The sequence below is a fragment of the Melozone crissalis genome, unplaced genomic scaffold, assembly GCF_028551555.1.
Source record: "Melozone crissalis strain CALT ecotype California unplaced genomic scaffold, PUWL_Pcris_2 ptg000007l_1, whole genome shotgun sequence".
Lineage (NCBI taxonomy): Eukaryota > Metazoa > Chordata > Aves > Passeriformes > Passerellidae > Melozone > Melozone crissalis.
Window position 1 is genome coordinate 5817512 of NW_026535785.1, and position 25669 is coordinate 5843180.

The following is a 25669-nucleotide window of genomic DNA, read 5'->3' on the forward strand; positions in this document are numbered from 1 at the left end:
AGAAGGACCAGGGGAAATGCTGCCTTAGGGATTCCTGCTGTACCTTGGACACTGCCTGATGTGCCTTGGCTCTGGGTGAAGAGGGGTTTGCCCTGGAACCTGCCTGCTCTGACCCATGGCAAGGGATGACATACTCAGCCGAGGTGCTCTTTGAGATTATCCAGCAGGGGAATGGACAGGATTCAGCCTTTACTTGTGCTAATGAAGGTGGGAAAGCCAGGAAAAGTGTGAAAGGTGCTGGAAAAGGGATTTAAAAAATCTGTCCTCTGCTTCATATGCCACGGCGTGATGATGCATTCAGGAGTGTGAAAATGTTGGTGAGGGGAAGCAGAGTGACCTTTGTGGGCACTGACACGTAGCAAAGAGCAGCCCTGTTTGTTCCCCAGCTCAAACCAAAGCCATGAGTGCAGAGGCAATGGCAGAGCACGTGGGACTCCCTGCACTGCCTGTATTTACACAAAGAAATTTCACTTCAGTTAAAGCTTCCTTGGGAATATGTGGGAGGTGGGGGGAGCTCTTCAGAGGAGGATGCTGTCTCAGCCTTATATAAATACCTGTAGAATTGCTCAAATAGTTCATTAGTAGCTTATGAGTTTGTGTGCCTGCATTCCTCACTAGCTCTAATTGCAAGGATGTTGATGCCTACTGCATCCAGTGAACAGATTCTCTGCTCTATTGCACCATTAAATGAGGTGTTACTGTGTTTGACTCCAGCTCAAAAGGATCCCTTCCCACTCAGTAAAGAGACCAGCAAGGGCTGACCTAGCTGGGGACAGATTTCCTTCCAAATCACAGAGAAGTACTCCTGAATATGAGATGTTAATTGTGGCAGGAATTAAGGATTAAACAGTCATGGCTTCAGGTTACTAGTGGGAACTGAAATCAGGATTACAAAGGAAACTGGGCCATGCCCTCACAATGCTATTACCCCAGTTCTTGAATCTAAAAAACCTTAGAAACTCATCCTCAGTGACCAATAAAAACTAGTCTAAACTGTGCTTACTGAGGCCTGAGGAAAAGAGTCATAATTGTGCAGCCATCGTTTGGACACCTTTCAAGGCACAAGACAACATCCAGGGCAAAAGAGTGAAATTCAGCCCTGATTCACACCCCCTACAACCTTTATTAGGGCCAAAGCTCCAGCGCTGGCCACAGCTCCATCTCTTGTGTGGGAGACTCAGACCCCACAGCAGAGCCAGCAATTTGCACCTGGAGTCCCTGAGGAGAGAGCAGAGACCTTGCAGGAGCATTTCCCTTGGGGCAGAGGCTCATGCAGCCCCTGTGTGAGCTCAGCCTCCACCCTGGAGCACTCGGTCACCTCCTGAAACGCCCAGAGTGAGGGCAACGACCCCAACCCACATTCCTGGGGGAGATGCTCACATGGGCTACATGTTGATGATGTCCCCAAACCCTATTCCTAACCCTAGAATAAAAAGCCACAGAGATGAATAGAGGGGGGAAAAGGAAATTCTGTGGATTAAATTTATGACAGAGTAGCACATAGTTAATAACCAATTAAAGCCAAGATTTATTGGGAGCTAAATTACATTTGTATTATAAATAGAACTAGAATATACTGTTACAGAATAAAAGCAAAACATTTTAGCATTTAATATTGTAAAAGACAAAGCAATCTAATGGACCCTAAATGTTAATGGGTGAAAAGATTTACACTTTAATTGCATTTTCAAGTCATCTTATTTTACTGTGCTCTTTTTTCTATGTACATAGAAATCAACAGTGTGCTGCAACATTATACTTAGTAGCTGCAAGACCGACTTAAGGAAACCTATTATTATAGGCAAGATCAGTTTATTATGTATAAATCCTTGCAAACATTTTAATTGAAATGAGCAGTGGACTTTCACTGACCTTGGCTGCATGTGTATGAGACCTTCATAGCAAATTAAGCTGGTGAAAAGTGTGTGTGAGAAGCCAAGAAGGGAGGGAGTGTTAACAAGACAATTTCTCTATGTAAAGCCAACAAATAAACTGTATTAGATACAGGGGTTTGCTTTATGGCAGCAAAAAATAATTTTAAAAAATTAAAAATATAAAAAAAACCAACAACCGTATCAAATGATGAAATTTGAAATTACATCTGATTGCATGATCAATTAATAATTTGTATTTACTGAAGTATTATCAGCTACAATCCAAATTTGGGCCAACATCTGAGGCTGGCATTTTAGGACTGCTTTCATAGCATACAGAAATGCTACAAACTTCCCAGAAACCGATTCCTGTGCTCATAAAATTTCTCTTCCAGTTTGTGTTACTGCTTCAAGATTCATCAGCTGAGTTACAGTTATGGCTGAATCTAACTCATATTACATTTGAAAAAATAAATGTGCACTAAAAGTAATTAAAGCATGTTGGTTCATGAATAATACACCATTTTACTACTATTTGCAGAGTATAATGAGACAAGCCACTAAATTGACAATGAACGCTCTATTATGTGATTGCCAACTGTTTTATAAGATATTGAACAGATTCATTTATTCTATCATCATGTGCATTATCAAGCTATTGCTTTTTAATAAATTAATTTCTCCGGCGTCTCCAGAGCCTCACTTTGGAATCCGGCTGAGGGCATAAATGGAATAAATGGAATTAATTCTGCGGTCTGGGCTGAGCGGCGGTGCTGGTGCCCCTGGCAGGGGCGCGGAGGGGAATGGCTTTGAATATCCAGCCGAGAGGGAGAAAGAGCTGGCCCTGCAGGGCAGGGCTCTCTGACAGCTCCTGTTTATCAGGGGCTCTCCTTGCCACACGTCCCCTTCACCCCTAGCCGTAAATTGACCCTTTAATTGCTCGGCAGCCCGAACCCAGTGACACCGCAGAGCAGCGCTCGATCCCCGCCTGGGTGATGGTGTCATTGGGAAAACAGTGGGATCGCAGGGAAGGATGTCCCACCCTGGGTGATGGTGTCATTGGGAGAGCAGTGGGATCGCAGGGAAGGATGTCCCACCCTGGGTGATGGTGTCATTGGGAAAGCAGTGGGATCGCAGGGAAGGATGTCCCACCCTGGGTGATGGTGTCATTGGGAGAGCAGTGGGATCGCAGGGAAGGATCTCCCATCGCGGCTGGGGCTGGGCTGGAAGCGAGGGTTATCCCGGAGCCCCGGGATGGGGATGGGGATGGGGATGGAGCAGCAGAGAGGGTCCGCACCAAGCCCCGGTGCTGCCGCGCTGCTCCGCTCGGTGTAAACAACTTCTAATTGCGGCTGCTGACAGGACTCACCGTGTGTAACTAACCTTGCTGCAATGTTATTATTTCTGAAGGGAGCCTTTCCCCGTGTTTTTAACAATAAGTCTGACAGATGTCATATTAAAAACAGGGCTTAATTCTAATGCAACTATTCCCACCCGCTTTTCCCTTCTCATTTTTGTGCCTCTGTAATGCATGAATTTCTGCTGTTCATAAAGATTAAAGGAGCAGCTTTGCTGGAAGGAAAATACTGGTTTGTTTGTAGTCCAGGTACATTTAAGATGGTCTCAGTACCGGCTCCCTTTCTCCAGCCATGCCAGCTCAATGCTGGGAGAAAAGAGAGGGAGAGAAATAAAGCTTTCCCTGGGATGAGAGGTAATTCAGGATCCATTGAAGTGAAATTTCAGGGCTTCCTTTGAGCTGTGACCCGCAGCCACCGTCCAGGCACTCGGCCTGTGATGCATGGCTGACTGTCCACCAGAGACCCAGCCCAGGCCAGCAGTTCACTTGCAAGTTTACACTGGATTTAAGTCAAAATGCTAAAAACGCTGGTGTTCAATCACTGCTAACTGTGCGCTCGGCAGGCAGCTCCCAGCAGACCCCGTGCTTGTGAAATCCAATACGCCACGTAAAGTAAGGGTTTGTGGGGGTGCAAGGGGTTTAGGAGACTTTTCTTGTCTCTGTCCCTACTGATTGTATTTTTGTGATGCTGCTTTTCAGGTGCTGGGATGGCTCCAGCCTCGTCCCATCCCACACAGGCAGCAGCACAGAGATCTGCACTCAGACAGGCTCTCCCCATTTCCATAACCTTCCCCTGCGTGTCCGGCCCTTCCTCTCAGGCTGCTTGCAGAAGGCAGAGTCCATTTTAAAGGCATCAGTTCCGTGCTGATGTGATGATCAGTCAGGACCAGGGTGGCTCCCCTGCATCTGCTTCTCTCTCTCCTCCCTTTGCAAAAAGCTTCCACGTTCCACACCCGAAGCATCGCACGTGCTCCTCAGTCTTGGCTGAGAACATTCCAAAGCTGCTCAAACTGCTGCTAATGCCAGCCCAGGGAAAAAGGTGCCTTCTTTGCCAGGAGGGATCATAGAAATCCAGTGTACAAAGCCCCTAATTTGGCCTGTGCTCACATATCTGCAGGCACTGCACCAGACCGGTGTAAGGTTTACATATGAACAACAGGCACAGTGCAGATCACTCTCAAAGCATTGTGTAATGTTCAGTTTTTACAACAGTTCCTTCAGAAGAATGAAGATAAGCAGTCCAAATAGTCTCACCAGGCATTTGGTGATCTGTTCTGTACCCCCTTAAGGTTAATGATTTTCTGGGACTCAAAAAAAAAAAAAATTATTTCTTCTTCTCTTTTTTATTTTTTCCCCCCTGCATAAGCAACTGCCCAGCAAATTGATAAGAGCCCTTTTTAATTAGCTAGTGAAGTTGTATGGGTAATGTTCCATATAAAAGGTCTATAAAACACAGCAGAATTAATAAAATGACTGCTTCTCATTTAATTCAGGTCCTCCAAAGGGATCCATATGTCTTGCTTTGGTCTGTTTGTAGTACTTCTCTCCACCGCCCAGCCACGAATTGATTAAAATCACATTCCTCACTTAAAACTGGAGCCCAGTTGGTAAGAGATACTGGATAGTAATTAAGGTCTGTGCAGAGACACATGAACCCCCATAAAAAAAACAGTACCAAAAGGAATCATTGTGCATCGCTTGGATTATATGCAAACACAGCTCATGTTGACAGCTACCTCTGGATGACTCCATCAGTACACACTTTATCTCCAGCTGTCCAAGTAATTTTCCCAGGATTTCGCCCCTCTTTTTCACTCCTCTCCACACAGATGGATTAGAGCAACAAACGGTTTACATGCTGCACATCATTAGCTATCCTCCCTCACTACCCAGCAGATAACAACTGGGCTCTATCATCAGGACATTCATAACACCTTGACACTTTTACAACTATGCTGTTCTCTGCCAGAGCAATCTTCTCTTTTAAAGCATGAAGCTAATTCACAAAACACCCCTTGGAAAGTGCTCTGCAAACGCAACAGGGGTGGGGGAGAGGAGAAAAAGCACAGCCCAGAACAGGCATCTAGTAAATAACGCAGTTAGCAGTGTAGGATAAAAAAAAAAAACAAAAACAAACTCAAGAGAAAAGCAGCACATTCTTTCTCTCCAAGATACCTTTCTATTTTCCCATTTCCTCCATCCCACAGGAAATAGGCACCCATCAGTCTGCTGTATCTCAGTGCTTCCATCACTGTGTCAGCCTGTGCAGGTCCCTGTGGCTCAGCTGCTTCCCTGGGCATGGGTTTCTCTTTGCAAAGGGACCCCTGAAGGCTTCAGTCAGTCATGCATTTACTGAGTATTACTGTGGGCTATTCCACCTTTCCTAAACTGCCTCCCATCTCAGGGAATCTTGGCTCTAATATTTGTTAATAAAACAACATTTTCTCTCCATAGGTTGGGACCCTGCTTCAGAGCCCACTCATGCTCAGACATGGGCTTATATTTAGAATAAAATACAAACCCACATCAGCTACTGTGTGGAAGGAAATACACTTTAGCAGCATTTTCCAAGCTTCTCAGCATGCCCCCTGCCACCCCAACCATACATTTTAATGTATAGTACACGCTTGTTTAAAAAAGAAATACATAAGGAGAAAGAGTAATTACCGTGGCTTAAATTCAGCCCGATAAGAAGGGCTTGCACAGTCTGAGCAGCTGTTCCACTGCCATTCAGATTATGAAAATATAATCCTAGAGAACCTTGTCAAGATAAATACAGAGCATGAAATGTATAGGCAATTTTTCCCCAGCCACATATAATGATCAATTCCAAAGCCACAAGTGATACCAAAGGACAAAATAAGATCTGTCTAGACTTTCTCACTTACAAGATATTGATCATTCCAATGGTAAACTGGTTAGTATAAGTGTGTTTGGCTTGAAAGGTCATGAGCTTAACACCTGACAAGGAGTTATTCAACCTTGATATAAGTCAAATTATTGCAGGGTTGCTGGAAAGACTTCTCTAATAAAAAGCCCTACCTGGTCCGAGAATATCTGGGATTTGTCTCCCAGATGTCAAAAGAAAAAGCAGGAAGGAAAAATAAAAGAAGTCAAGATTTGGCACAGGTTTCTGTTGGATTATATGCAAACATGATGCATGGCAAGCAGAGGTCCCAGTGTCTGTCTGGGCAGAACAATGGACAGCAGTGGAAGCTGACACTGATTGAAGTCACCTCCATTCCCTAAAAGCTTCTGGCTCTTCAATCCCAGCAAGGGAGTTTGCTCGCTCACCTGCACGGACTTTAAGACACAGGACACCAATACAGAGTAAAAAAAACACCATTAAAATGGGAAATGTTGACTTTGAAAGGAAAGCAGGGGGAAAGGGTCGGACAACGCCCTGCAGGTGTGGGTGGGAAATGCTCCGGCATCACCTGCCAGCACCTCCCCTTCCCAAAGCCCTTCCCAAAGCCCTTCCTAAATCCCTGCAGGGCCTGAGCCTGCATCACACACAGCCCCAACCCACCCTCCTCCTCCTTCGTGGGCATCACTAGCAAGTGCTTATTAGGACTATTAGGAGCTCGATGTGAATTTGCTGGATCTTTTCCAAGAACTATAAATACCCAATCTATTTTGCTTTATTCAGTTCTTTTTGTTTTGCTGATATGATACTAGTTAGGGTTAATGGGGTTTGCTTTAATATTAGACACAGGATCACTTAACTACCTTTAATGAACACTGGAGTCAATGCATTGTGGAGTAATTCACACAGACATTGCCTCAGGTAAATCAACCAGAAAAATGTAAGCCAGTCAAATAAATAAATCTGACCAGCTGTAAATGTGCCAAATTTTACACCAAAATATATTTGAAAGCCAATGACTTAGGCACATCTAGGATATTAAAATGGAGGGGTTGGAGTCTGTTTCTTTTCAATTGCTTTTCCTTTTTTAATGTTCCCTGCACATCCCTCCTGTGCTGAAACCAAACTGAGATTGCAAGAAAAATTATTTTCACAAGTGTTTCTAATAGAAGCAAAGGTTTCTACAGCTTGATAGTTTTGTTTTTTTTCTTTCATTTGGAAAAAGCTTTTTTTTATACTGGCTATCTCAACATAGGAGAGTGAGAGACAAAGAGAGTGGAAGGAGGAAAGGAAAATGGAGAGAGAAAAAAAATGAAGGAGAGGAAAAAAGAGAAAAGGAGAATGACAGAGTGAAATAAAAAGTAAAAGAAAGAAACAGGGAGCAAGTAATTTTGTCTGCATTGGAGAAAATTATGACAGTGAAATTCTAGACAGGGCAATACCCTGGTGTCAATAAATAATAACCAGAAATAAAAACCAGAGGAACCCAAACAACTCAGTGAAGTTAGGGGCTAGCTTGCCTCATACTAGTGCTAAACTAAAATTACGCTAACATTAAAAGTGCTCTTACCTTGTAACACTAAAATAGAGAGTGAGGTACAGAGGAAAAGCACACAGATATTCTTTGAAGGAAGGCAGGCAATATCCCTGAGTACTGAATTCTCCTAGCAGAGAACAATATTTCAGCAATAAGGAATGACAGGGGGTTCATTATAGGTTATTAATGTTTGCCTAAATGGAGCAGAAGGCCCGGGCCTTCAGGGGAGTGCAGAGCTCCCAGCACCACTTAATTAGTGCCTCCTCTGAACCCAGCAATGCCAAGCTCCAGTGCAAAGCTCTGCAGTCCTGCACTGCCTGTGTCATACCACAGTAATTCTGTCTGGCTCTGAAAGGGAAAAATTATGTGTGTGTGAGGGCTGTTGCACAGGTGACAGGAGTTAATCACTTTTGCTCCCCAGTTAAACTCCAGACAATACAAGGAATTTGGCTGTAACCATTGCCTCAGCTGGCAAAGCCTTCAACCCAGGCCATGAATTTTCAGACACTGCACTACACCAGCATCTGGTCTGTGCAGCACAGACTGGAGAAAACTTCTGGGAGACAAGAAGGACTTTTTTTTTGTTGTTTTTTTTACTCTGCAAAAGGCTGAAAAGAGGTGCTGTTCTTTCTGGAATTGCCCCTTTTATTTCTTTATTCCACCAAATGATTCAGAGCAGGGTGTGCTGCCCTTGGGGAAGGGGCTGCAGGGAGTCGAGGAGGATGAGTGGGCAGGATTTGTCATCTCCTGAAGCTGTTGCTACAGAGGTGTCACAGCAGGGATAAAAAAGGCCATATATTATATTAAATAATATTAAATATTATATATTAAATAATATTAAATATTATATATTAAATCAATTATATTAAATATTATATATTTACTGTTGCTTTAGGAAAGACTGTGGCACCAGGTAAGGAAGCAGACAAGGAAGGAGCAGCTGAGGCTGCACTGGGATAGAAGCCTTGACTTTATTCAACAATTAATCCAATGTACTGTGACTGCAGAAAAGAAAAATCATGGAAGGCAGATTTAACAATCTGCAGAACTAAAAAGGGGATCAAATAAACTTCTATTAACAATGTGTCCTTCTATTTATTTGTTTATATTCTGTCTACAGAAAATGTGATGCTGGACTGAGGATGGCTTAGAACAACCTTCTGGCATGAAGACAGCTACAAAGCACAAAATACAAAAAATGAACTCAGAAAGAAACAAGAAAAAAAACCAACGTTTTCTTGGCATCAACAAGAAGCTCTTTATTTTTCCTCAAGTTTTCTTTTCTAAAAAAAAATGGAACTAAGACATTTGCAGAAATGAGACAAACTTTCTCTTCAGGTGACAATATTCAAGCAAGCATGTTGTTTTATTGAATTTAAATGGAAAGAAAAGACAGATTTGGAATGGGAAACAGTATCAGGAGAACTGAGAAACTGTGAACTTTCAAGGAAATAAAACTCCTTAAAACTGTGAACCGAGAAATTGATGGAAATACCATTTAAACCCCTGATTACACTCTGTGTGTTCTTAAGGAGACATCATCATCTTTGCTAACTCGACAGTACTTAGGGAATGGTTTACAACATATCTTTTATTGTAATCTTTTAAGAAAAAAAAAAAAAAAACCAGAAATATTTAATTAGCTGTGACTTTACCATTACTGTTCAGATGTCTTCCTGCACCTTCTTTTTCTAGACAGCGCAAATGCAGCCAACAGTCAAGGGCTGAAAAGATTTCTTTCCTCAATAATCTTTTGATTTGCCACACCCAATAAAATCCTTGTAGGGAAAAAGAATCAACACAACTACCACCTCCCAATCAATACCTAAAGCCTAACAGACAGTAATTATCAAAATACGGAGGAAATCCCATATTGGGCTACATACCTACCCATTAATCAAAACAACAGAAATTATCTGCAGAATTGCTTTTCTAAAATAAGACAGAAGATGCCTCCTTGGGTTACACTTTGAACAGGCCATAATCAAAAGAAAGAGAACCGAGACTAACTAAGCTCCAGGAAGCCGCATTGTCCCTTTAACCCACAGTATTCCCCACCTCCCATTAGTACTTAACATTTTTCACTATGTTGTGACTGCTATTATTTCATTTAACACCGCTTAATCTGTATCTGAGGTACATGGAAACCCTCTAGATGATAAGATTGGACAGATTCCAGCGCTGGCAGTTTCCGAGCGCGCACACACTCGTGTGTTTTGATCCTTCCAGGGGCTGGCTGCTATTTGGCCTGGCTGCCAGCTCGTTCTTGGATCAGCCTGTGGCTCAGCTCCCAGAGGGCCGTGGCTGTGGCGCTGTCCTGAGCCTGCTGCGAGGGCAGGCAGCGGCAGCAGTTGTTGAAGTACATCCCGCCCAGCCCCTCCAGCTCCGCCGCCGTGGCGCAGTACACCGTCGTGGCAGCTCCTTGTTGCTGCAATGATAACAAAAAAAAATTAAATTAAGAGAGAGAAAACGAGCAGAATTATATAAATGCATAGATATTTTATAATTTATTATTATCGTTGTGATTTCAAGCTCAGCCCTTTGGAGCTGTGTCTCCTGCTGGCAGCGTGGCAGGCAGGGTGAGCTGCCCGGTGACAAGGCTGCAGCCCGGCTGAAGGCACTTCTTTACAAACCACTTCAATGAGGACTTCTTTCTTTTCCTTCCCTCTAAGAGGAGAAGAAAAAGAGAATCCTGAACCACAGCCCCAAGCTCAGATGTTTTGCCCCTATTTGGTAAACACCTGGATTGGTAGCAGGAGCTGCCCAGGTGGTGTTTGACACCAGAACAGCTGAGCCAGGTTTAAAAGCAGTGCCTCAAAACTTCCCTTTGCATCACAGAAATCATTGACCATATGCACCTCAAAACTTCCCTTTGCACCACAGAAATCATTGACCATATGCACCTCAAAACTTCCCTTTGCATCCCAGAAATCATTGACCATATGAACCCCAAAACTTCCCTTTGTATCACAGAAATCATTGACCATATGCCCAGGCACGCCGACCCGCAGCCTGATAGATGGATTTGGTTTGTTTGGGTTTTTTAAACCTCTTGTGCAAAATTAACCTGGGCACTCCAATTAAGACCTATCATGTAAAGTGCAGTCGGGATTGGTGCCAAACCTGCCCGTGGATCTTGGATCAACAGTCCCAGGCAGTTGTCACTGCTGCTGTGTGAGTGCATTTGACTGCTGCAGGCACAGACAGGGCTGGTTCTGCAACAACATTTCTCATGTCTTATAATGTTTTAAGAAATGGAGTGGATAGATTAGAGGCTTTTGTGAATCAGAAGGGATTTTTAAATTTTTCTTGCTTTTTCTTTTTTTTCCTTTCCTTTTCCCCTTTTTTTTTTTTTTAATTTAAATACTAAATGAACATATGCTCAAAGAGGAAGAATGGGTTTCTATGAATTGTCCCAACAAAAACCTACAGATGGTGGCCACAGGACTGGGGCAAGCACCCTGGCATGGGTGACGGGCTATTCCCTGGCACAGACTAAAAGCACAGTGCCAGAACAGCTGGGGAGAGGGCAAGAAGCTATTTTGCTTTGTAAACTATAATTAAAAATAATAGGTGAGAGCGCATTAGCAAAACACAACACTAATTTAAAACCGATAGAGTTTATCTGGCATCTTATGATTATTTATGTACATCTTAGTCCTTTCTGTGGTAACAAATTATGAGCTGATAGGAATCAGAATAAAAAGGCTGCCAAGTGCAATTGAAAAAGTAAATGAAGAGAAATTAGTTGTTGCCACATTAAGATAATTTAATGGGATAAGAGAATAGGCTTCAATCTCTTGTGATTTTCCTCCGCTCCTTTGTTTTTTGGCCTTTCATTGTCACAGCCAAGGAAACTCAGGGTGCTGCTAGGGGGGTCAACCTGCAGAAGACCTCTACTTTGCATTCTCATCCTTCAAGGACAGGAAGCCGTTTTAAAAGCCCCAGTTCTCCTTATTTGAGGCATCTCAACTTCGTAGCAACAAAGAAGTGCATATTTGTTTGCAAGACATGCATTTTCCTCAGCAGATGGGATTAAACTGATAATGATGACTCCACAACTTAGAAATGATCTCCCATCACAAGGTAAACCAAAACTGTCTGTATTAAGTATTTTGAAAGGCATATATTTATCAAAAGACCAAAATATTTTTAAAGTTAGTATAATACATAGTAATCCTCTTATTAAGCCAGTATCTTTTTTTAAAAAAGAGAAAATATCTTAAAGGTGGTAGCAGAAATGGAAGAGAGTTCTACTAAAAATAATATTAATAGAGAACAATAAAATTTCTATGCTCATTTCAACTATCCTATAAAGCTCCACAGTATAAGTATGATCACTGTATTCAGCTGTTTAGAATGTCTCAAAGCCCCTAAAGAGTATTATTAGTTTTTTGCAAGCAATTCAACTGGACTTTCATTAGAAAGGTAAAATTAAACTGAATTGCTCAAGGCAAATTGAGAGCCCTCAAGCCCTTGCTGAAAAGCATCCGTCCAGCCAAGCTAAATTCAGGCTATCTCTAATAGAATTCAGCTAATTCATAAAATGGAAGTTTATCAGAGCCAGTTTAAAATCCAACCCAAACAATAATTTATCTTTTCAAACGAGTCGAATTTGGCGATGTTTAAACAAAATTCTCGGCAGGCAGAAAAACACCCCAGAGCACAAGAGCAGTGCTTTATACCTTGAGCATTGACACAAGCTGGACTCCAGAAGAAGAGAATAGCTTTCCCTGTGTGAGCATAGGATATTTACTTTAAGTGATAAAAGATTATGTGGCTGGAAGCCCAAAGCACTTTATCTTGCGATGCCTCCAGTGTTTTGCTGAGAACTGGATGTAAGCAACGTGCCATTTGCTTTTTGGCTGTGTGTATCCTTACTTCTTTCTAAATGTTTCAATCATCTTGGCTGTTTTGGAAGAAGAAAATTCAATGGTTCTATCATTGAAAGAAAAGTACCTTTCTTATTACTTAAGAGAAATGCAGTTGTATTTATCCCTTTGTTGACAGAGGTTAAAGATTTAGTATCTCACGATTATGGACAAACATGAACTCATCAAGCCTAGGAGAATGCTTCAGACAGCAAAACTATGTAACAGAAGGTAAATCTCAAATTCTCAGAGCCACTGAAGTATCTAATTCCCTTTGTGAGCTGGTTGCATTCAGACACTTGAGGATCTGCCCAAGTGACTTGTCCAAGGACTGAGAGGAGTGAGCATCAGAGTCACAGGAATCAAATCCCATTTTGGGTTGGCAGGAGCATCAAGAGGGGTCCAGCCCAACCTCCTGCCCAAAGTGGGATGTGTAGAAACCTCATAAATGCCATGCTGAATGGGAAGGTCCCCAAGGCATAAATCCCTCCTTTGTATCTACCCACAAACCTCTGTGAAGAGCCAGGGCTGCAGATAGTGCAAACTGCCTGTACACCAGCCAGAAACTGCTCTGTTTCTCAGCAAATATTGTTTATCCCTTATGAACACAGTCCTTTGAATGACATCTTTATATGCTGGGCCTTATGACAGTCTAGTAACAAGTTTTAATTTTTTGCTCATCAGCTTTCCTGTTCACATATCATCAGCATACAACAGTAGAGGATGTTAGGGAATCTAATTAGTAAACAATTCCATACTGCTGATACAAGATGAAACATTCTTAAACCAATAAAAAGAGCACTTTAATCACTGTTGAATGACTTTCAATGCCAAGCGGTTTGTGCCATGTCAGAACATAATTTGAAGAAGATTAGAGTACTATATAAAAGAATTAATGTTAACAACTTCGTTAAAAAATGTCTTAAACAATGAGCTTGTCAGTTGTCACAGGCTCTCCCTGATCCATTGTGATTAAGGTCCCCCCTCCCAACAATTTCAGCTGATAAACGATGCTAAAAGCGTCGGGCAACCTAAACATTTTTTTCCATAGGTCCATCAGTTGTACAGGGTGCTAATCACCAGGGCTGGGGTCAGCCTTCTTTAACCTGCAACAAAGGCAGCGGGTTGCAATAATGAATGCGCAGGATAAAGAATTTGTGAGAAGCCCAACTGAATCTTTAATCATGCCTCAGTGCCATTTCCGATCCAGTCAAACACGTGAAAGCTGCTGGGCAAGCACCACGCCATCAATCTTCCCAGTGCACGTAAAATTACCCGGGAATCTTGTTTTGGATTAAGTTGAAGAGTGTCTCAGTAATAAGGGTTCATCATTCTCTTCCGCAAATCATTTGTCAGTTTTGTAATACAATCTTCCTCTGCAGCAGGGTGGGATTGGTACAGCAGTTGCTGTTTATTTATAGTTAAGGCTCAAAGATCTAAATTATCCATCCTTCTAAAATCCTTTGTTGAATTGAAAATACTAAGTAGCTACTAGTTCATAGGCATTTATTTCATAACTGCAAGCAGCCAATTTTTAACTGATGGCACTGAATGCAAATTAATATTGAAAAACTTAACAGTAAAAGAAAAGGGTTCTTGAGATACAGAACATGGTAAAACCCTCATTAATATATGTAATGCATCTGTTAGTAGTCTGAGATACCATTTATGTTCCTGATAAGGAAACATATTACACAGTTAATGTTTAGTTTTTAGATTTGTCTACCTTCAAATGCATGTTTATTTTCTAAAATTAGGCTTTTGTTCTGAAGCAAGTTTACATTCCAAGCACATAAATAATAGAAACAAAGCCATAACTTATCTGTATATTTATCAACTATGAATGAATAGGACCCACTCTAAACTCTGTTAAGAGCACACAGCACTCAGCATTGTCTGCCAGGGAGATGGGATCAGCTTATTTGGAAAGGAGGGGTTTATTTTCTTATGAAAAATTAAGGATAAAGGCCAGTTATCTTGGTAGCCTGAGGTTAAGTTCAGCACATAGCATTTTAAAAGATGGCCAGTGGAAAGAGGTGAATTCAAAATGACATGAGAGGAGAGTATTTGTGACAAGGGCCAGATTCAAAGCAATCAACTCAAGTGAAATAAAAAGGCAAGTCCTTAAAACTCTTCAGGCTGTTCCTGTTATTCATATCAGGACTATTAGACAAAGCCAACACATCCCTAACAGTAAAATATCAGACCCACACAAAGGCACTGTGAGCACACCATTTACAGCCCAATACTCATTACACAGCAGTGTCAGGTAGAATCAGAGAATCATTAAGGTTGGGGAAAATCACTGAGTCCAACCACTGACCTAACCTAGCAACCAAGGCAGTATGAACATATTCCAGATATGACACCAATGGGGTGTCCCATACCTCCTCTGTGCCTCTGATAAGCACCCTGAAGAGTTCATTCTGTTAGAGGGGAAAGCTCCTCACCAGCTGGCTTCAGCAGTGGCCATTTTCCTGATTTGATGTAAAATATAAAATCTCCTTGGAATTACAAACAAAATTATATAGAATCTGTTTCCACAACCATATTATCCAAACCAAACCATAGAGTGACAGCTGCAGTTTTACATTCCTCGAGCCTCACCTCCTCCTGGTGGGAATTAGCACAGGTTTGCTAATTCAGAGGCTCCACAGATTGGAGCAGGGGCTGAGGGTCTGCTCCAGTGCTTGCTGTGACCCTGAGGCTGATGCTCAGGGTGGGCACAGTGGGGTTTGTGCTGCCTGGGGGCAGCTGGGACAATTCTGCCCTCAGAATGGATTTGTGTTCTTCTGGTATTGCTACAACCCCCAGGCTGGGATTGTGGTGCAGAGCTTTCTCAAACTACACTTATTCCTTTTTCCTATTAAGCCCAAGTCCTTGTGAATAACATGGAGCACAATGACCTCTTCTGAAAAACACTAGCACGCCTAAAATCCTCATGTCCTCATGCAGGATTCCTCAGTATCTGAGTTTTTAGGAGCAGTCTTAAGAGCTGTTTGGTGATATCCCCCATGTCTGAGGCCAGCTGGAGCTGAGGGAGCCAATTCCCAATGTCAGGAGTTCCTCTGCTCCCTTTCCTACTGGGACAGCTCAGAGCTGTGAGGAACAGCCACTTTTCCAACAATGCAGTGAACAAGTTTTAGTCTTGCCTTATGAGATGACAGGAGAACTGTTCAGTTTCTGCTGCAGTCCTCTTACTCAGAGAATCCCAGATGCACAGTTACCCTATGAATAAAGCTCAGAATATCTATGTATTAATGTCCTGTAAGAAAACAGGATTCCTTGATTGATTTTTCAGCAAGGAAACATGAAATTGAGACCTTCCTTTGCTATTCTGGGAGAGCGTGAAACTGAAATCATATCTGCAGCTCAAAAAATAAAACTTTGGAGCTGCCAAATATGATCTAAACTCCAAACTGGGCTCAGTTGACTTCAGGTCCTATTTCCACCCCAAGTGCCAGCAGGAAAACGTGACCTGAACTGACACTGTATCTACAGTCTTTTCAAAGCTCTCACTGAACCACATCTAAACCAGAGCTTCTCAACCACCTCCCCTTCCCCCATCACCACAATTAAACCAGCAAAGCATCTCTTAGAAGATAATACAACGAATAAACCAAAATCTATAGGGTCTGCTTTTTTCCCTCGGATGTATTCCTTTTTCAACTAATTCCCAGCTACAAAGACTCAGAACTCCATCAGCTTCTCTACTTGCAGAGCATAGTTGGTTTCAAGATGTAACTTTTCTTAGTGTCATTAAGACCCTTACACATTTACAGTATTCTTTACATACATTATAGGAGATAAGTGTGCTGTGTTCTTTGAGTAAGGAAACTGCAGTAGCTCATGAAAGAGGATTTGTTTTCAACTGCTGAGGCATTAAGACCTAGTGATTATTTCAACTATTCAGCACATGCAGCTATATTTAACTTACATTCTGGGTTTTAACTTTGCAAAAGAAATCGTGTCCATTGTAATAAATGTATTTTGATAATGCACCATGTTGTTTGTGTTATGCAACCCCCAGTATGTTCTCAATTACAGCAATGATAGCCCTTGAAAACTTCCAACCTCCAACATTCACTGTCAAATAGATTTTCTGCAATCATTCTACAAGAGAAAAAAAATTACAATACAGGACATCAAATCAGGAGAACTGGGCTGTTTTCCTCTTTTCAACTTTTCCTTCCCTAGCGAGCTTGGACAAGTCACTTCAACTCCATGTACCTCACTTTTCCCAGCTATGAAATCCCCATTTTATAGAGATTACTCTTGTTTACCCACCTCACAGGGGTGTTGTGAGGAGTCATTCAGATTTATGGAGTGCTTTCACACCTAATTTGGAAAAGCACTGTGTAAGTATAAAGTGTTATATTATAAACCATTGTTAAAATGTGTAGGAGATGTAGAACAAGGTTGGCAAAGTAGCTGACAAAAATGTAATTATCTTTTAAAATCATGCCTATTTTTCTCTATTGTATAAAGTTAATTCTTTAACCTGTGAACTGTCTGCTACTCCGGGTCCTGTTCCAGTGTCTTCCCTCTCTCATCCAGGTTTTTTTGCCCAATCACAGAGAACTTGGTAAAACTCTTTCTAGCCAAAACAACAGTGAGATATTAAAAAAAAAATGGATGCTTTAGAGGGAAACAGTCCCTGAAATCCATGCATTCATCTCTCCCACCCTTTGCATATGCTAGGCAGAGCCACCATGGCATACCAGGGGTGGGATTCAGCTGCCTAACATGGATCTTGAGACATCTGAGCTGCCTCAAGATATCCCACGTGCTCCACAGCTGTCTTTCAGAAGGGCACATATTTCCCATAGGTCTGGTATTGTATCTGCCAGCCCCTCAGGGACATCTCAGCTAAAACCACACAATGGTTAGGACAGCACCAGACTGTGCTGCTTAAATGCTTTTGCCACAGCACCTGGAAGGGAGCTGGTTCCCACGGGCAGCACCGTATTTCTTTTCCAGAATCTTACTGAAGTCCACAATCAGCTTCTGAAAAATGTTTCAAGGCTGACAGAGAGCCACATTAAGCTCTAAAAACTGTAATGAAGCCTGTGGCTTTACCTTGCTCCACCAGCATTTCAGGGCAGGAGCAGCAGCACTCCTCTCAGGCCTCTTTATCAGCAGCACATTTCCAGGCACATCAGTGCTGCAATTCCTTCTCCTGCCCACTGAACCCCCGTTCACACCTGATTTACACTTTTAAGACATCATTGCTCCACTGAAATGGCAGCTTTGAACACTGCATGCAAATGTCTCTGATCTTTCCTTCTCACAGGCTGGTATGGAGCAGTGGAGCATTCTTCTGCCCATTTCTAGATCTGGGAAAAATCCCTGAGGAAAATTATCAATTTTCATTTCAGAGAGTGACAGGGTAAGGGTGAGATCAGGTTGAAGAAATGATGCTGCAGTCCATTGCTTGCCCCTGCCCCGTGTGCAGCACTGGCCAGGGGAGTGAGAAGCAAAGAGCACCTCAGGGACAGACCCTGGGCATCCCAGCTCTGCTGGGGGCTGCTCACACCTCAGCATCCCTGCTCACCTTCTGTGGTGCACATTTACACAAACACATCACAAACACAAATCCCACCACAAATCCTTGGCCACAGTCAACCTGGAAATGCCATGGAGGATTGGAAATCCTCCTGAGACACAAAACCTGCCAGCAAAAGGTGGATTCTTCTGGGCAAGGGCAATTTAAAGAGTTGAGCAAACAGGTTGTTGACACCAAACATATCCTGGCAAAAAAAGAGAGATTAGATACACTGCTGCAACTAAATCATCAGAACTGGTCTGGCTGGTGTTTGGGCATACACAGATGAGAGTTCATTGAAATTACTTCTGTTATTAACTTATGCTGAATTGAAATGTTTTATGGTTTTGCTGTATTTTAATTATATATATACTTTATATAAATGTGTGTATACATACAGTACTGTATATGCTGTATATATTTAAATAGCTTTTTAATACTATTACTAGTCCAAATTTAGACTTTTTCATATGCATTATTGAAAGAATATCATCACATTGCTGTCATCTGGCTTCTTCCTTCATTGCACAGATAATTTTTTAGACTGAATTTATTTCAGATAGGAGTGAAAAAAAAAGAGTCACACAACGCAATGCTTTTTGAGGAAGTGACCTTTTGGGACAGATATTTAACGAGCTGTTGTTTAGATTTTAAAGATAAAGACTGTTTTTCATCTGTTGATACACATGCACACATATGCACATACACACACACACAGACATAGTTCAATAACACAATGCATTGAGAAACCACAGGGTGTTATGATGGGGAAGTATCATGGTAAGAAAGTAACTACCAACTCTGTCTTCCAGAAACTAATTAAGGGAATGTATTTTGCAATAATACAGATCTAGCAAACAGGCCTCTAAAGTCTAGGCTTAGAGCTGTAAGCCAGGCACTCCTGTATTATGTATGTGTGATTTTCATAGCTAGCCTGCTGTAAAGTGTGCCCTGTTAGTGCATCTTTCAGGCTCAAAGACACTGGTCTTGTTAATATTTCATTTAGTACATACTGTAGAGTCTCATTTATATTACTTCTATAATTAATGGTGATAGCTTAGGCACTGCCTTTACAAGGAGAGATCCCTGTATGTTGGTCGATGGGTAATGAGAAACAATAGATATTTCATTCACCAGCAGCTTGTTGCTAGTTAGTAGGAAATTATCGTGTGTACTGTTGCTTTAATTGCCAGGGTAAATAATGCCGCCGCTGTGTTAGTGAACATTTTAAAGCACTTGATGCAAATAGACTAGAAACAAAACACAAAAAAAAAATTACCTTTATTATGCTATACCTTAGCACAGGGAGTTTAAAAGGTACGTCTTAAAACATTTGCGTTCTATCATGCAAATATATCTTAATATGCATGTGCTGACTATTCAACTACTGTATTTTAGGAAATACAATTATGCTGCCTTTCTCTTCTCCTATGTAGACTGTAAATAACTGTAGATCTTTCTCTTGTTTTCCCATGTAAATATATGTAAATATTAACAAGCTATGCATGCTGATATTCTAGGCAATTTCAGGTACTTTTATAATCTGAAGGCATGTACTTGAACTGGTTTGTTAAAAAAAAAAAAATCAACTCTCTCAAATCCTTTAAAGCTCATTAGAAATTAAAGATTTCTTACTAGACTGGTTCCTTCACTCTCAGCTGGTTTTTTGTTTATTTTTTCCTCTGCTTTGCCAGTGCTGTCTCCCAGGACCCACCACCAAGGATGCACATTCCAAGGCTGTTTTCTCCAAAGTGTGGGGTCCCATCTCAGGATATGATTCATTCCCTGCCCCAGGATGGGCACCATTTAATTCAGGGACTCAGAGAGGGGATGTCTATCCCCTTCTCTATGGCCTCTCCCTCTGCCAAATGATCACAAAGTCACAGAACTGTGGAATGGTTTGTTTTGGAAGGGACCTTAAAGATCCTCCAGCTCCAACGCCCTGCCATGGGCAGGGACACGTTCCACTGGGCCAGTTTTGATGTTTTCCATTCCATTTTCTCACTCCATAATCCGTCCAGCCTGGGTTTAACCCCACAAGTGCCAGGGCTGGGTTTGAGGGCAGAAGCAGCCGCAGCCAGGAGCAGCGCCCATGGCTCTGGTTGTGCTGCAGTCCTGCTGCTCACTCAGACGTGGCTCCTCTGTTCCAACACGCTCTTTATGTTTCTTTTCCAGCATGCTTATGACTTTGACAGACTGTGAAAATAATTTGATAAATAGCTTGATAAATTTCTCCATCTCCTCCCTTCTGTGCTGTAACACTGTTTGTGGAAGCCTTTCAACTGAAGGAGTGTGAACAAAAAAGAAATTACCTAAAGCTTCTAAATCAAGTCACCTCCTGCATATAGATTTGGAGACAAGATTTCAATTTAGCTCTCTTCTTCCTTCTTTTTTATGTTCATGCAGTAAATGAAGATTACTCTGAGGAAAAAGGTAAAAAGTAAAAAAAGATGCATTTATCCCCCAGTACAGTAGAGGGAAGGAAAAAAATCCCCTCTCCATTATCTATGAAAACTAAATGCAATGACAACTTTTTAATTGAAAGAAAACAGCTTTCATGTCTGAAGATGTTTTTTTCCAGAGCAGGCATATGAGAATAAACACATTAATTGACAGGATCCTCATGACTTTTTAAGTTCCTCAAACTTAGCTAGGCATCTGGGGAAGATCTTTTTCCAGTCCTTGAAGACTCTTTTAAGATGAATGTTTAAAAAGCTGAGCTGACACGGGCATTACGTTCAAGTGCAAGCTGTACTATTCTTTAGTAGAGGGCGTAGAAATGGTTCATAGAATTATCATCTTTCCACAGACAAAACCCATTACCTTCACACTAGGAGGGAAAAGCTAGTTTTTAACTTATATAAAACGGAATCAATTATCAATATCTTTGCATGGTTTCCCAGCTCTGCTGGAGAGCAGTCACACAGCTAAACACACAGAGCCATTTGGCAAAAGGGCTCCTGCCTATGCTGGGCTTCTTGTTACACCTTTCATTTAATAAAATCACATCTGCAGAAGCAAAAATAAGTAGCAATGATTTGTATGCAGGGCTTCCACCCTGAATGTCACAAAGGGAGATGGGAATCACATTTGCAGACCGATCACTGGGCTTCTGTTACTTTCGACTTCTTCCCAGTAAAAAGTGAACAAGCAAATAAAAAGCAGCCAGCGATGCAGACTCAAACACAGTGGTGAACAGCAGTGTGAGCATCCATAAAGCCTGTTGTCTTTGGTGTGGAAAAAAGTGCTCCTTCAGCAACCTCTGCCATATAATCCACACCATCCTGCCTCTGAATAATCCTTTTGCTGGCTTTAACAGTGGCTTTCACAGATGGCCGTGTTTCCAGTGAGAAAAGGAAAGCTGGAAGGTAAGTAGAGGCTTTTCATGGTGAAGTCCACACATGCCCATTGCTTTTAAACTGCAACAAATAGAAAACTTACATCTTCCAGAAGACAATGCCTAACCTGATTGAGCAGAGAGGTGGAGAAGTGCATCAGCAGCCATCCTTTAAAAGCTGTGTGCCCAGCTATTTCACTAGCACAGGCAAACTCCAGCGCACACAGAGGTGCAGCACCTGCAAGGTATATAAAACATAATACTCTAGAAGCTGGCAGTGCTGTTGGGGAAGGAAATGCTCATTATTAGACTCTCTTATCTGTTTGTCCCATTCACGAGATCTGCTTCTACAAAGCACATAATGATAAATGGCACATTTGCAAATTATCTTCTGAGTGCTGATGAGAAATCAGCAACCTGCGAGTTACCGTGACTTTGAGTGAGTACACTCCACTGCGAGCCTCGTTTGCTGAGATGCCTGCCAAATGAGTGCATTAGTATATTAGGAGTCTAATAAATTGACTAACAAGCATTTGATGAAAAATAGCTGTTCCATCCGTTACAGTTATCATCACCGCCAACAAGGCTACTGGGGTTGGGATTTTGAAGGCACCAGCTGCTGATAAAAGAGTTGTTGCTGTGCTGTGCCACGCTCTCAGCAGCTTCTCCCTCCCTAACTGTGCATCTTAACACACTCTCAGCAAGGCACAGGACCTTCTTTGCTTAAGTTTTCCTCTGCCTCTTCATGACACTTTTGAGGATTTAAACCATTGCGGTCTTACTCAGTCCTCTGTCTTTTCTCTCCACTGCAGAAAGTAAGATGCTGGGTTTCCTTGTCTGGGAAGGAGATGGAAGAGACACTTTCTGTTATACAGCTCAGCACTGCTCAAACACCTGAGACTGTTCACAATCACAATCTGAAAACTTTAACTTGTTAATTTTTGCCACAAACATCAGACTAAAGGACCGAGGTGGCTTTGGCTACAGTCACATTCAGCAGAAAGGCACTGCACTATTTAATATCATGAAGTCAAATGAGTTTCAGGAGTGGATCAGAGTCCTACTTCTAACTCAGTGTCCTCATGGAAAAACTCAGAAAATAATCACACAACACTGCTCTTGTGTCATTCACTACTTTGCTGGACATTTAAGAAACACAGATCTTTTTATGAATACAACTGATCAGCTCCCATCACGCAAACATCCTTCCTTTTTGGGAAGGAGCAAGAAACTGCCACATTCAAACCCTCAGGTCCTGCAAGCAGAAAGAGGCAATGAAAGCCCAGGGCTGGCTGTGCAGTCCCTCTGGCTGCAGCCCCGTGCAGCCCACCTGATGCACTGTGGGTGTTTGTCCCTCCTCCCTGCACATGGCCGGGGCAGCAACGCTCTGCCCTGGTAAAGCCTGCCTGAGTAAATTCTGTCTTTTCAGGCTAATTAATTATTGGAAGTGCAATATACCCTTACATTCAAGTTTCAGAAATCTTCTTCGTGCTGCTTAATTTGTTTAAAGTAGAGAGGAACCCAATTCATTACAAACACCCGTTCATCATCTGCCGACAAATCCCAGTGAGCACCCTAAAACTATACAGGCCTAAGAAAAGCTCAGTCTGCACCTTCCCAAATTGCATTTCTGCTTTTACCTGAGACATTCGCAAGATCCCCAACTCTGTCAACAGTCGCTCTCCAGTTTTGTTTAGCTTATCATCAACAGACTCTGCTTTTGTGAGTGGACAAGTCATTTGAGTGTGCACCGCAGTTATAATGGCCTGACTGACAGCTCAGCCAGATAAACACGAGAGAATAACAGACGTAGGAACAATCTGGGTATTCATTTTGTCCGTTCAACCGGGTTGAAAGGATTTGCCAGCCAAGGGCACAACACTTCAGGCTAATTTGCTCAGCCAAAGCACTGCTGGAGTGTAAGGCTGCAAGCAGATGACTGATGTTGGGGAGATCGGCGTCCCCAGATGAGGTACTTATTATTCACCTCTGCCTCACGGGAAATGAAAGTACTATTTATTCAAAGCATTCATTTGAAAGAGGAAAACATATAGAAATGAACTTTGTTACAAAACTTGAACCCTTCTCACTGCTTCCCCACTTCTGCATTAATTCCAGCTTCTTGTCCTCGTCCGTGTCATCCTGCACACTGCAGCGTTTCTGTTTTCTTGCTCCTCACATACTTTCCTTAGCCTTGTCTCCTGCTTTGCATTCTCACCCCTATAGCTGACACTGGGTGCATTTTCTTTCCTGTTTATCCTCCATTTTTAAGCTGTGCTCAGCTCTGCAAACCTCAGAGGCCCAGCTCTGTTCTCAGTGTCTGGTAGAGCAGAGGGTGCCCACGATATCCTGGCTGTGTCTCACATGCCAAATGCACTTTGTAACCTTTTGGCCAATATCAGCCACACACTCCAACAAGAGCCACGTGCTGACAACATCAGTCACCACTCTGCTGTGGAGCCAGGGGACCCAGGGCCAGAGCAATGACAATGCTGTCCTAGTCAAGGAAAGTTGTCTCTTGCACATTTTAAGCACCCTGTGTTTAGAGTGACAGAACTACAAGTTCACCTGCTAATCATGTAAAAGTAAATGATGGGTAGAACAGCCAAGCTTGTACTAAGAAAAGGTAAACACTGCTCTGACATATTCCCTCAAGCAAGCAAGCAAAATAATAACAGTTTGCCGTGGAGGCTTGCAAGTTTGCTCCCATTAATTAAGTTCCATTTTCCGGCATCTTGAGTTTTAAGATGCTTTCTCCAGCACTGATTTCAACAACTCTCTCTCCCACAGAAAAGCAAAGGCAAACCCTGCTTTTGGTGACAGCAGCAGCACTCTCCTGGCTTCCTCCAGCTGTGGAGCCAGGACACGAGGTGCAGTGGGATGGAGGTAAATCCCTGAGCATTTTTGGAGGGCAGTGTCCCAGCAGAGCAGGGCCCTTGCAGAGGTGATGCACTAACAGCCTCAGACACATCACGGGAGGAATGCAAAGTGCACCTGACATTTCTTTTGATCTACTCCTAAGAAGCATTAAAAGGCACATTAATGTGCTGCTTTAGTGCGTGTTCAATGTGATAGCTGGAGACATAACTGAGCCTTTCACAAAAGTCTAATTGGGGAGAAGAATAAACTTATTGTTTCCTCCTCTGGACGTGCACCCTAGAACATAGGCAGAGTTGACATTTGCATGAAGTATGCTGCTGTTTTGCATTTTAAATCCCAGCATGCTAAATGTAGGTTGAATGATCACTTTGACTATTATTAGGAAATCAGTACATGTCCAACAGCAGTTCTACAGATGCAGGAACTGATATTGCCCAGTGGCAGGTTATCTTTCTCAAGTGCTGAAATTCAAAATTGCATGTGTATATTTATATACTTATATTATAAATTGCTTGTTCAAAATGTCAAATGTACCCTAATAAAGTATCTGAGCACCTACAGCCACTGTTCATGCAATTGTTTGATATTGCTCATGGAGATCCTCACACACACATCATATTCACATCTAGTAGCAGAGTTTTGTGCATTGATACTTCTTGACCTTGTCAGACTACGAAGCACCTTTGCATCAATGTGTTTTCAGTTGCTATGTTGAAGTCCCTTTGCTCTTTTAGGACAATCACACAATGAATAAACTGCAACAAACAAGTAGCAAAGAAAAAAAGAAATGTAAAAAGATAACATTCATACCCAGGTTAATCAATAGGAGAACAAAGAGAGTGAAGAAAGTCAGGTCTAAGTTCCACAAAAGAGGTGAGGTCAGGAATGACATTATTGGTTCATCCTAAATTTTGCTGAAGGCTGCATATTCCTTGCTCCTATTTCTATCAGCTTAGGTGTGTGTTTGCACATCTGGTCAGACCTATGTTCTGCTGAACTCTGTTTTGCTCTCTGTGCAATGCTCTTTCTTACATCTGCTATGCTGATAATTTACGTGTCCCTGATTAGCTCCCTTAGTGCTTTATCTCTGGGAGGATTAGAGGCTTTATGGTGTCCTCTTCATTTGTCTGTAGCACCTCCTTCCAGCCTCAGCCAGGCTCCTTGGACAACCTTCTCTGCTGCAGTGCTAACGATGCCAAAGCTGCTTTACTGAGCCGTGCACCTCCTAAACTCCCCTGGCAAAAGACAGCCTAATTTGGGAGAACCATTAGCTCCCTTTTGTTGTAGCTCTCACTCAGTGTAGCCACAAAATCTGCAGTGCAAGGAGGAGGAGGCTCAGAGAGCCCTGCTGCTCCGTGCTCTGGCACTGGCAGAAGAGCAGGAACCTGCAATGCCAAGGCTC

At 42.3% G+C, this 25669-nt stretch overlaps 2 protein-coding genes across 3 annotated transcripts in view; one reads left to right on the plus strand and one right to left on the minus strand.

The window, feature by feature from the left end:
• The window catches only part of MAF (MAF bZIP transcription factor), a 183872-nt gene extending 175032 nt beyond the window's left edge, over positions 1-8840 (plus strand). Inside the window, exon 3 of one of the 2 annotated variants that reach the window (XM_054269624.1) lies at positions 8755-8840. Coding sequence is in view for 1 of the 2 variants with exons in the window: in XM_054269626.1 (XP_054125601.1) it covers positions 8755-8785 (31 nt within the window). In the remaining variant the exon portion in view is untranslated. The remainder of the gene's footprint in view (positions 1-8754) is intronic. The other variant, XM_054269626.1, reaches the window with a different exon arrangement.
• Positions 8841-9861: 1021 nt separating this feature from the next.
• The window catches only part of WWOX (WW domain containing oxidoreductase), a 473991-nt gene continuing 458183 nt past the window's right edge, over positions 9862-25669 (minus strand). The window contains exon 9 of the mRNA XM_054269623.1: positions 9862-10062. Coding sequence (XP_054125598.1) covers positions 9874-10062 — 189 coding nt within the window. The 3' untranslated portion in view covers positions 9862-9873. The remainder of the gene's footprint in view (positions 10063-25669) is intronic.